This window comes from Convolutriloba macropyga, chromosome 5 (assembly GCF_964194025.1).
Source record: "Convolutriloba macropyga chromosome 5, txConMacr16.3, whole genome shotgun sequence".
NCBI classification, from domain to species: Eukaryota; Metazoa; Xenacoelomorpha; order Acoela; family Convolutidae; genus Convolutriloba; species Convolutriloba macropyga.
In genome coordinates, this window is record NC_134472.1 from 60,132,862 (window position 1) to 60,144,866 (window position 12,005).

A 12,005-nucleotide genomic window follows, 5' to 3' on the forward strand; every position below is an offset into this window, starting at 1 on the left:
AAAAAAATCACATTTCACCGCATTTCTTAAAAAATTTCACCGCATGTGATTTCCAAAGTTTACTAAATTTGATTTAAATTCACAAGAAATTGCAAAAATTTTAAGTGACAGTTGGCGGAGTGGACTAAGCAGTTGAAGGCATGCAGGAGGTCAGAGGTTCGAGCCCGTGTCATGACGATTTCTTTTTTTAGAATACTGAGAACGCGGTGAAAATAAATATTTCACCGCGATTCATCGCATTCACCGCAATGAGATGTAAGAAATACGCGGTGAATTTTTTTTTCACCGCATTTCACTGCATTTCTTACAAAAATTCACCGCTAAAGCTCGACCCGGGTTTTAAAATTTGATGCACTGAGTCTGAACTTCAGCTACACATACTTTGGAATTCGGTTATTATAAATTTGCTTTGATAGTACAAATCTTGAACTATAAACATATTCGCATGTGTATTATATACGTAATATTTCTTAGTTTAAGTCCACGATTTGAGTTTGTGCAAATTCTGCGAATTTCTTTTCTGCCTTGCAGCATCACCTAGCCATAATTCTTTTGAATTTATAATAGTAATTAAGAAAACTTTAGTTAAAACCTCAAAAACTGAATTCGCTGTCAAAGTTGAGAAAATAGCCATAGATACGCCAGAATTTATAAAACTTGCTCTAGCCATGAATGGAAGTGATAGAAGTTGGATATTTCGTTCATGTGCCGGTTTGTCATCCCCCTCCAACCAGACAGGCTTAGTGGATGCATGTTTTTTCAACCCCTCCAGACCTGCCAAATTTTTAAAATTTACGTTGCTCATTTTTTGTATTTTTTGGATATAGTCTGTCTCCCCCCCCCCTCAACTTAATGGGCACGTAACTATTACGCTCCCAAGCGCACTTTTTATATATTTTTTCATAATGTAACGTTCTATGACACATAAATTGTAAATGGGGGTCATAAAAACACTGGATTGGGGTAAATCCTAATGTTTGACTTCAAGTGCCATTTTTTAGTAAAAACGGCTATTAGTTGTCCCAAAAAATCTAAATCTCTAGAAACCAATTTCTGTCCAAATAAATGGCTCCATTAGTTGTGAAAAGTGTCAAAATCAAAATATGTAGTGATCCACCGTAAATCTATCGCTCTAAGCTCTCGATTCCACTCTATGCAGGCATGCCAGGCCAGCATGCGAAAATGATCGTCAATACAACAAATACAACACACAAAATAATTACGATCGTTTTTTCCTTTTTAAAAAACTTATAATATTTGGTATGAAAGTTTATTCTCGTTGTTAATACTGAAATTTGATCATAGAATAACCCAGCATTAGTATATCTCCCAAAACATCACAACAACTATGTCTACATTCAATCGGATTTAGTGGTAGTGAAAAAATTCAGCCGAATTTGTTTCATTCGACAAAAAAATTGTACTCAGCAAGTTTGTGTATCAATTTCTATGAAACATACTGAAATAAAACCAAGCTCAACTTCATCTCTTAAGTTTTTCTAAACCAATAGCACCGTAACCAAATAAATAAACGGTGGAATATCAAGACCTGAAAGTCCACACAAACTAGCTGAACGAGGGGTACTGGGCTTTTAAAGCATTAAAGATATATAAAACAGAAGAGTCACAGAAACAAAACACAACAGGCGTCCAAAATTGTGCCCCATCTACAAAGATCTTTACAGGTTGTTCGAGGAAACATTGCACAGTTATTATATTCATATTAGATGTTTCAGTGTCAAGGAAACAGTCGAAAGGAAGTTTTAATTGTGCTAGCATAACACATAGACTAAAGAATGTTTTCTTAAGTCTATCGCCACTGTCATGGTAATGCCTGGGGACCTGGAAAACGGGGTTCACCTAGTTTGAAAAAACTGTGTAGCAATCAGTGTAGCAAACTTAAAAGTTTAGCAATCATACAAAGCGCATCAGCTGGTCCTGTCCGATAATGATACTCACATTTAGCGACGCAAATCAAGAAGGACAGGCCAATTTTTCTCTACAAAAGACATCTCATCACTATAGCGCAGATGCCTAATTACAGTTATCTGGCAAATTTGTGCTTCTTGTGGCAAATTAGGAGAAAAACATCACTAATAAAACATATGGCGCGAAAACACTATGGCGTGGTCACGATTTATTTACAGTAACGGCAGAAGTTGAAAGTGTTTAGAGCAAATTTAGCTCTCAAATTTATTGGCCCCGTAGGAGTGTAATGAAACATATATTCTAGACTTTTGGTTGCTCATATTTGGTTGCGACTTCTTGTCAGATGTTTTTGGGAAAGAGTAACTCTCAGGTTTTTGGCGGTAGTTTTAATCATCAGCAAATGTCATGCTTTTCTTGAGTTCCCAAGGTCATTGGGAACATGCTCCAAGAAGGAGGGCAGGGGTTGGAGATCATCTTGATTGTCGTTTGATCCGATATCCTTGAACCTATATAATCGGAATGAAAATACTGTAAGGTCAATAACATCAAAGGGGGTGGATGTAGCTCATGTTGCCTAAGACCGAAGCAAAAAATTTGAATTAAAAAACTACGGGGAAAAAACCCGTGCGAGGCCGGCGACCGGACGCACGAACGAGCCGTAAGCCGTTTTTACTTTGGCAACTCGTACTTCACCGTCTCGTACAGGGGATGTTTCCACTTCCGAGGGGCCAGATTCTCCAACTTTCACAGGAGGCTGGTTGTTGTCTGTCCATTTACGTCTCTTGAGTAACGTCGGCAGGTACTCCTTAATCAAACGCCGCCACACGTGGTTCATCAACTGCTGCACGTGCTTCCAGTTCTTGAAACTAGCTAGCTGTTGGTCTCCAAAGTTTCCGGGTGGCAGGGAACTGTAAGGGCGTTGGATGAGGAAATGGTTAGGAGTGAGTGGTTCCTCGTTTTCAGGCTGATCAGCAACGTTTGTCAAGGGTCTGGAATTCAGGATTGCTTCGACTTCAACCATTATTGTCTCAAAGATGTCGAAGGAGAGACGCTTAGATCCTAGAATGATTAAGAGTGTCCTCTTGGCGCTCTGAATCAATCGCACCCACACGCCACCGAAATGAGGGCCGTATGGTGGGTTAAATTTCCATGTGGTTTTGACTGCAGCTAGGGCTTTATAAATCTTGTCTTTGTCTAAAGCCTTAACCAACTTCTTCAGCTCTTCGGAGGCGCCGACAAATGTTTTTTCGTTATCGCTGTACAATAAAATAGGTTGGCATCTTCGGCAGGTGAATCGTCGATATGCATTGAGGTAGGTGTCTGTATTTAAATCTGGACATGTTTCTAAATGGACTGCTCGCGTAACGAGGCATGTAAAAATAAGTCCATAATGTTTCTCGATTTTGCTTTCTTTGTCCTCAATATAATACGGGCCAAAAAAGTCCAGTCCTGTGTTGGCAAACGGAAATTTGGTTTCTTCTGTGGGGAAGCGGAATGCAGGAAGTGGGGCCATTATTGGTTGTATATTTTGTGTGTCAAAACGGCGACACAGAAAACGTCGGTATTTTATTGAAAGTAGTGTTTCTTGAAGTCCAATGACGTAGTAGCGTTGTTGTACGAAAGCTTTGACCGGTTCTGTTGCTTGATGAGCACAAATTCTGTGCGCATGTTCAAGGTATAGTCTAGCAATCTTTTCCTTTGCGTCCAAGATTATTGGACATTTTTCGATCTCCAATTCTGTTGGAGCAAATAGGAGACGGCCACTAGATCGTAGGAGTCCGTTTTGGTCAAATATTGGATTTAAGTTTCTCAATTTGCTCTTGGCGTCTAACTTTTGTGTTCTTTTTAATGCGTTGATTGTTGAGGAGAAAGCATTGTTTTGAGACAAATTTAGCAGAAAATTTTGAGATAAACAAACATCATCTTTTGTGTGTTGGCTTTTGTCGGAACGATTCTTCTTAGCTCTGTAAATTAAATTGAAGACAGTTGCGAGGGTTAAAAGTAGCCTATTCCATGTTGAAAAGCGGTTTGGGTCTAGAACAGGTTTGATTGGGGTTTTTCTATTTCTGGTTACGGCACCTACGGTTGAAATCTTTTTCATATCTTTCCAAGAACTTTCAGTGTTTTGCAAAAATTGTGGTGCTGTAAGCCATTTCGGGGGAATTTCTGATGGCTCAAGGCCACGCGTTTCATGGTCGGCTGGATTAAAATTAGTTGGGACCTGATTCCACCCATCAGTTTGAGTTTGTTTTCTTAATTTCTTCGAGTCGATTTGAGACGAAAACGTTTTGTTTCTTAGTTGAACTAATCCAATCTAAGACAACACGACTATCAGTCCACAAGTAGACTTTTTCAAATTTTAATGTCATTTCAGTTTGTATCAGTGTGCGGAGGCGTGTACCTAAAACGGCTGCTTCGAGTTCTAATTTTGGCACACTAATTTGTTTTATTGGTGCAACTTTGCATTTTCCAAGCAGAAAATATGTTTGAAAGATTTCATCCTGTTTTTGGGTGCGAATGTAAGCAACTGCTGACAATGCAACGGTTGAGGCGTCAACAAAGACATGGAGCTGGTGATTATTTTCCTGATTCGTTGAGGAGTTCAACCATCTGGGGATTTCGATATCAGGCATTGCAAAGTAACTATCGAGCACTTTTTTGTAGGTTGGAATGAAGTTCTGCGGGAAGTGGTTCATCCCACTTCTTACCTAGCTTCCAGACTTGTTGTAAAAGCATTTTGATTCTAATTGTGAGCGGGGACAAAATTCCTAGGGGATCGAAAATTGTTGATACTAAGCTGAACATTTTCCTTTGTGTATACTCACTCGCATTTCCGGGAAAATGTTCTAATGTCTTCATCCGAAAACAGTCAGTTCTGGTATTCCATTTCTGACCGAGGACTCCATTGATCTCTTTCAGTTCATCTCGATCTTCTTGCTCAATGAACCTTAGGGCTTCATGTTTGTTTGACACAAGTTTTGTCAAGCGAAAGACACCTTTATGAAGGCTATCTTTAGTCTGGTTAATGGTGTCAATTGCTTTTTCTATAGACGGCAAAGAATGGATATAGTCGTCCATATAAAAATGGTTCTTTATTGCATTAACTGCTTTTGGAAATTCAATTGCATTATCTTCTGCGCAACGGTTCAGAACGAAAATTGCACAAAATGGAGAGCAGGTTGCTCCAAAAATTAATCTGGTGAACTGGTATTGGTTAACCATCTCTTCATTAGGCCAGAGAAAGCGTAATGCAGATTGGTCCTCATGCCTTATTGCTATCTGCATGAACATGCCTTCGACATCAGAGAGAATGGCAACTGGGTTTTCACGAAATCTCAGAAGAATTCCTACCAAGTTGTTCAGCGAATCTGGTCCTGTGATCAAATTGGAGTTCAAAGATTGTCCTCTAAACTTGGCCGCAGCATTTGCTACTCTGCGCACTTTTCCGGGCTTGTTTGGATTAACCACCGGGTGATGAGGCAAATACCAAATTTTCTCGGGCTCTGGCTGCTGCATTTCAACTGGCTTGACATAAAATTTTCGAAGATCTGTAGTGAGAGTTTGCTCATACAACTCTTTCAATTGGAGGTCTTTACTGAGTCGCTTCTGAAGACTTTTCAGCTGGCTGAGAGCTGCAAAATAATTATTTTCAATTCTCAATGGTTTTTTCCAAGGCAGTCCAATTTCGTACCTCTCACCATTGTAGCTGATTGTCTTGTTCAATATATCAAGGGCTTCCTTGTCAACGGGATTTGTAGTTTCATGCTTCGGTTGAGTTCCTTCGGCTTCAATTTTCCAGAATTGCTCAAGCAATTCATCGAGAGGCTGATCGTCGGAGCTTCTTCGTGATACGTGGTACACGTACTGTTTCTGCTGGTGAGATCGTTGTTTGTGTTGCTTTTGCACTCTTTCATACTCTCCAGCTAGGGTCCATCCAAGCCTCGTCTTTACGCCGAATGGCTGGTTTTTAGTTGCCGGGATGACTTCAACTGGGTGTGTGAAAGCAAAGGTGTTTATTCCCAAAAGGGCACCGATTTTGCCTTCAGCTATTTCTAGGAAGTGAATGTGACGCAGTTCTTTGAATGCATCGGAAAGCTGGTTGAGTTCAAATGTATTGGCTGGTGCTACATTTAAACAAGGAGTGCTATAAGTGGTTGTAATTTGAAACTTTTGATCCAAATTTTCGTAGGGTGCAACTGTCACTTGTTCAGAAATTTTTGAAAGTGGCATATCATGCTCTGTGTTAAGATACTGAAGCGTAGTGGCTTTTTGATCTTCGCATGGAAGAGCAAGGAACTCTGTGATTTTGTCAAGTATGAAAGTAAATTGGCTTCCTGGATCGATCAGAGCGTACGTATCGAAAGCTTTCTTGCCGTTTAGAAAAGATACTGGGATAAGTTGAAGTTGTTCGAACCATTCTTTTGGTGTAGACTGTAGATGATTCACGCTGAAACTTTGGTTGGAATTGTTCAAATTAGCGCGCTGAAATTGATTCTGATTTTTGTTTGCAAAAGACTGTCCGTAGCGGCTCTTTTGTGATTTGGATGAGGCGCTTGCGTTGTTGTTACTTCCTGGTTCACATTGCTGTTTGACAAGCTGATTTGTTTGGTTGGTAACACTTGTACCTGTGGAATTGCTCGTGGCAAAAGCAGCTGATGGACGCTTGATAATTTTACCAGGGTCATGCAGTGTTGTGTGGTGGTAACCGCTGCATATTTGGCAGCGTTTTGTTGATGGGCAGTTTTGCTTCTTGTGTTTATCGCTCAAACAGTTCGAGCAAAGGTTGCTCTTGCTTACAATGTCAAATCGCTGGCTTGGGCTGCATGTTTGGTAATCGGGACAGGTCGCTAGTATATGGTTTCCTCGACACTTTTCGCAAGAACGCTTTGGTTGGTTTGCGTTATTTAGGGGTGGAAAAGGTGGAGCTCTAGGTGGTTTCGGAGTACCGCTACTGCTTATTGTTGTTGACTGATTTCGATTAGTCGGCTGTGCTGGAAAGCCTGATCTTTGGGTACTTAAATTTCTTTCGTGACTATCTCTGTTGTTCATGTTTCCAGGGCTATTAAAGTTGTGTCTACGAAAGTTATTTTGCTGGAATGTTTCGCGGTTTATCTTATCGTACACATGTGCTTGAACTTCTAACCATTTCTGAAATTCAACTAAAGTAGCTGGTGTTTCGATTGATGTAACGGTGTACTCTGTCCATTTGAGGAGGATGTTATGCGGGACTTTTTCTTTAGCTTTCTTCATAAGTGTTGAGCTCTGTAGGTCTGCTGTGTATCCCAGGTATTGGAAAGCTTGCACTAAACGTTTCAAGAACAAAGCAAAGGCTACAAAGTTTTGCTTTTTATAGTCATTAGTTGATTTTCAGTTTTCCAATTGATTTATGAAGGCATTCACCACTATTGTAGGATCACAAAATATGACATGAGTTCGTTTAAAGCTGTGCTATAATATGCAGGATCACACGAATACGCTTGGATGACATCTTTTGCTTTTCCAGTAACTGCTTTTTGCAGGTAGGTGATACGATGTGTGTCAGTAATACTGGTGTTGTTATGTACGAGACAAAAAATTTATTTATCCATTCGTGGTACTTCAATGGGTTGCCATTAAAGTTTTGAATTGTAAGAGGTGGTAACTTTATTGAGTGTTTACTCGTTGGATTCTGCCAATATGGAGCTGTGTTTGAGGTCCCTGGTAAAGAATTGATTTCAAATGAAGGGTGTCTGAAACTTTCATTTGATATTGGATGTAATACGCTGGAAAATTGATGTGAATGTGGTAATTGTGACTCGGGATATTGCTCTAATGAAGGCTGTGTTTGTGGGGGAAACGTTGAGATTGGATGAGCAATGGGAAAACTTTCAGTTATTGTTTTTGAACAGGCGGTTTGTTGAACACCGAATGGGTTGAGAGTCTCAATGCCATCGGATTTAACTTGTGACTGTGGCTGGAATTGAGTAAAGTTTCCTGGTAAAATTTTTATCTCTGTGTTTTTCAATTCCTGTCCATTATGCAATGGTAAAGAAAATATGTTAGAAGTTTGAAAATTGTTTGCGTTTTGGCAGGAATTTTCAGAGAACTGATTAAAGTTTGTCATTGTGTTACTCAGTTCAATTGATTGTTTTGTCTGTTGCGGATCAAAATCTAGATTCTGTGCGTTTTCTTGACTGTAATATTTGACAGAATTGGGATTCATCAAGCGGGGATTATGTGTTCCTTGGTATTTGGAACAACCCATGCTCTTTGGTTCAAACGTTTGCGTCTGAAACCGTTCCTCGGCGATATCTCGCGAAAATTCAGATAGCATGTTTTTTGACTGAAATTGGTTATTAAAGTTTTCCTGAGGAAAATGGTTTTGAAATTATTTTGCGTGCTTACAAAATTAAGCAGCTGGCCTGAATCATTGTGTGCTTTAAGCTGCTGCTGGTTGACTGTAAAATTATCAACAGCAGATAACGTTGTATCACTGAGAGCAAAACGATCGAGAGTTTTTGCGACGGTCGTCTCAGGTTTCGCAAAATTTTTATCCGAGTTTTTTAATTCTGTTTTGGATTCAAATGTGTTATTGATGTTAATTGGTCTGAAAAAACTTGCTGTACTCATTCCCATAGAAAGCGGATTTTTATTGTTGCCATTTAAAAACTTTGACATTTGTTTTGTCGTGTGGCATTCAGACAAAAACAGTGATGGTTTCTCCGGTCTCGGTGGTAAAGGTGGTGTTTTGCTGGAGAATGATGAACGTTCTGGGTTGCTTGCTTCTGGAATCTCGTTCATTGATGGTGAGCATCTCCGTGAGGTTGGATATCTGGCAGTCGTATGAGTTGTTACACTGACATCATCGCTTATCCTAGTTGAAGATTGGCTGAGTAGTCCATCGTCATCTAAACTGTCAATTTCGTGTTCAAATTTCTCTAGACGTGACAGAAGGTTTGAATATCGTTCCATGACAGGCGAAGTGCTGCTGGAGCTCGGATTTTTCTTTTAACACGGCATCAAGTGTTGTTTTCAGCTCGTCAACATTTGCTTTTGCTTTATTGATGAGCAGGGTGAGTGATCTGAAACTCTTTCGCTGATCGATTGCAGTTTTTAAGAGGTCCAGCTTGCTTTTCAAACTCAGCTCCGCAATTTTGATTTTGTTTAACGCGTACTGGCAACTTTGACTGTTCTTCTTTGTCATCTTGCTCTTGTTGGTCTTTTTCGTACTAACAGGTAAAAAAAAACGGCTTCGAAACCGGAGCGACGCAAATTTCAAAGTCGAAAAACAGTAATTATGAGACTGTGAGGCTAATCAGCCCCAGTTTTTGTTGTTAAAAATACGACGCAACGTTTCTTAAAAATAGAATCCTGTTGTTTTTTTTGTGCTAAATCTAGCTAGTTTTATCTAAAAAAAAGAAAAAATAAACATGTGCGCGCGCTTGTTTCGTTATTTCAATAAACACGACCAAATAATTGCTGAAATTTGGGGAAATTAAGATTTCCTTATGAGTATAATAAGTGTATGGCTCTTGAATAGTTTTTTGTTACAATCTTTTACAAGTACAAAACCTTTTTTGAAAAAGGAAAAAAAAAATCCTTAGAGGCTGCTACTGCTTAGTACCTGTGTTGAAAATGTTTAAAAGTTTTTTTTTTCTTGCGGTGCGAATAGGCAACGTAAGCTACAGACAAGCAGACAAGACAACTCGACTTGTACTGGGGCTCGTTTGAAATTCTTTCCTCTTAAATTGAACTGCTTGCTTCTTGTTTTCTTTTCAAAACTTTTGAAATCTTTACTTTGAGAATTCCTTCCGCTCTTGTGACTGCTGACACTAAGTTTTGAAGATCATCTACTATGGTAACTACTGACACCAAAAATACTCTCTCCTTCTATCTGGTGACTACTGAGACCAAAAAGAGGGGCAAAGGGACTTCTTTCGGCAACTTCTGAGACCGCGGACAAAAAAGGAAGAGACGTTTGAGTTATCCTCAAGGAAGTATTTGTGTGAGCAAATTTAAGAGTGGAGTTATTTTGAGCTTTTGAAAACACAAATTGAAAACAAAAAATGTGATTGTCTGGTCTCTTAGGGATACATACTACCCCATTAACTAGGCTCGCGGCTAGTAGTATGCATTTTTTTTGTGAAAGAAGCAATTGGCAAATGTTCTGTTGCCTCTTTACTAAATGCAAAATCGAAATACTAAATTTGAAGCTTGTTTTAAACCAAACTCAGGGGGCTCAATGAATCAGTTTTCTAAGATCTACTAATTGTTTATTTCAAAACGTCAGGAAAACATTTTTTTGAATTTTAAAGTCAAAGATGCAATTTTGCTAAATTCAAGCTGCTTCCTTACTAGAATGCAAAATTGATCAACTAACTTTAAAGCTTGTAATATGGCAAACTGAAGGGGCTCAATTAACGGTTTTTTTTAATGGATTTAGTAATTGCATCTATCGAAATGTCAATAAAACGTTTTTTGAATTTTTAAAGTCAAAGATGGAATTTTGTCAAAATATAGTTGCCTCTTTTTTAAAATTCAAAACTCATAAACTAAGTTTGAAACTTGTATTATAGCAGACTGAGGGAGCCCAATCAATAGGGCTTCTTGGATCTACTAATTGTTTATATCATAACGTAAAGAAAACGTTTTTTGAATTTTTAAAGTCAAAGATGCAATTTTTGCCAAATTCTAGTTGCCTCCTTGTTAAAATGCGAAACCCATAAACTAACTTTGAAACTTGTATTATATCAAACTGAGGAGGCCCAATCAATAGGTTTTCTTGGATCTACTAATTGTTTATATCATAACGTCAAGAAAACCTTTTTTTGAATTTTCAAAGTCAAAGATGCAATTTTTGCCAAATTCTAGTTGCCTCTTTGTTAAAATGCAAAACTCATAAACTAAGTTTGAATTTTGTATTATAGCAGACTGAGGGAGCCCAATCAATAGATTTTCTTGGATCTACTAATTGTTTATATCATAACGTAAAGAAAACGTTTTTTGAATTTTCAAAGTCAAAGATGCAATTTTTGCCAAATTCTAGTTGCCTCTTTGTTAAAATGCGAAATCCATAAACTAACTTTGAAAATGGTATAATAACAAAGTGAGGGGGCCCAATCAATAGTTTTTATTGAACCTACTAATTGTTTATATCATAACGTAAAGAAAACGTTTTTTGAAATTTTAAAGTCAAAGATGCAATTTTTGCCAAATTCTAGTTGCCTCTTTGTTAAAATTCAAAACTAATAAACTAAGTTTAAAACTTGTATTATAGCAGACTGAGGGAGCCCAATCAATAGGGCTTCTTGGATCTACTAATTGTTTATATCATAACGTAAAGAAAACGTTTTTTGAATTTTTAAAGTCAAAGATGCAATTTTTGCCAAATTCTAGTTGCCTCCTTGTTAAAATGCGAAACCCATAAACTAACTTTGAAACTTGTATTATATCAAACTGAGGAGGCCCAATCAATAGGTTTTCTTGGATCTACTAATTGTTTATATCATAACGTAAAGAAAACGTTTTTTGAATTTTCAAAGTCAAAGATGCAATTTTTGCCAAATTCTAGTTGCCTCTTTGTTAAAATGCAAAACTCATAAACTAAGTTTGAATTTTGTATTATAGCAGACTGAGGGAGCCCAATCAATAGATTTTCTTGGATCTACTAATTGTTTATATCATAACGTAAAGAAAACGTTTTTTGAATTTTCAAAGTCAAAGATGCAATTTTTGCCAAATTCTAGTTGCCTCTTTGTTAAAATGCGAAATCCATAAACTAACTTTGAAACTGGTATAATAACAAAGTGAGGGGGCCCAATCAATAGTTTTTCTTGAACCTACTAATTGTTTATATCATAACGTAAAGAAAACGTTTTTTGAAATTTTAAAGTCAAAGATGCAATTTTTGCCAAATTCAAGCTGCTTCTTTACTAGAATGCAAAATTGATCAACTAACTTTAAAGCTTGTAACATGGCAAACTGAAGGGGCTCAATTAACGTTTTTTTTTAATGGATTTAGTAATTGCATCTATCAAAATGTCAATAAACGTTTTTTGAATTTTTAAAGTCAAAGATGGAATTTTGTCAAAATATAG

The 12,005-nt window shown here is 37.8% G+C and overlaps 2 protein-coding genes across 2 annotated transcripts; both read right to left on the reverse strand.

Moving 5' to 3' along the window:
* Window positions 1-2,536: 2,536 nt before the first annotated feature.
* LOC142340447 (uncharacterized) lies at window positions 2,537-3,442 on the reverse strand. Its single transcript, XM_075391021.1, has one exon. It carries the CDS (start codon window positions 3,440-3,442, stop codon window positions 2,537-2,539), a length of 906 nt encoding a protein of 301 aa, XP_075247136.1.
* Window positions 3,443-4,572: 1,130 nt separating this feature from the next.
* Window positions 4,573-8,880, reverse strand: LOC142340448 (uncharacterized). The gene is made up of 3 exons (XM_075391022.1): window positions 8,676-8,880; window positions 6,727-7,232; window positions 4,573-6,411 (listed from the first exon to the last, which is right to left on the reverse strand). The coding sequence occupies exons 1-3, from the start codon at window positions 8,878-8,880 to the stop codon at window positions 4,573-4,575; spliced, it is 2,550 nt and encodes an 849-aa protein (XP_075247137.1).
* Window positions 8,881-12,005: the final 3,125 nt, after the last annotated feature.

Bases quoted from the DNA above. Each gene is read 5' to 3' on its own strand.
- LOC142340447 (XM_075391021.1), bottom strand. From the start codon at position 3,442: ATGGCCCCACTTCCTGCATTCCGCTTCCCCACAGAAGAAACCAAATTT.
- LOC142340448 (XM_075391022.1), bottom strand. From the start codon at position 8,880: ATGGAACGATATTCAAACCTTCTGTCACGTCTAGAGAAATTTGAACAC. The intron at 7,233-8,675 runs GTTCATCATTCT...TGAAACGTTTAG, and splicing joins AGAAGCAAGCAACCCAGAAC to TGCAAGCTTTCCAATACCTG. The intron at 6,412-6,726 runs GTAAGCAAGAGC...AATCAATTTCAG, and splicing joins CAAGCCAGCGATTTGACATT to CGCGCTAATTTGAACAATTC.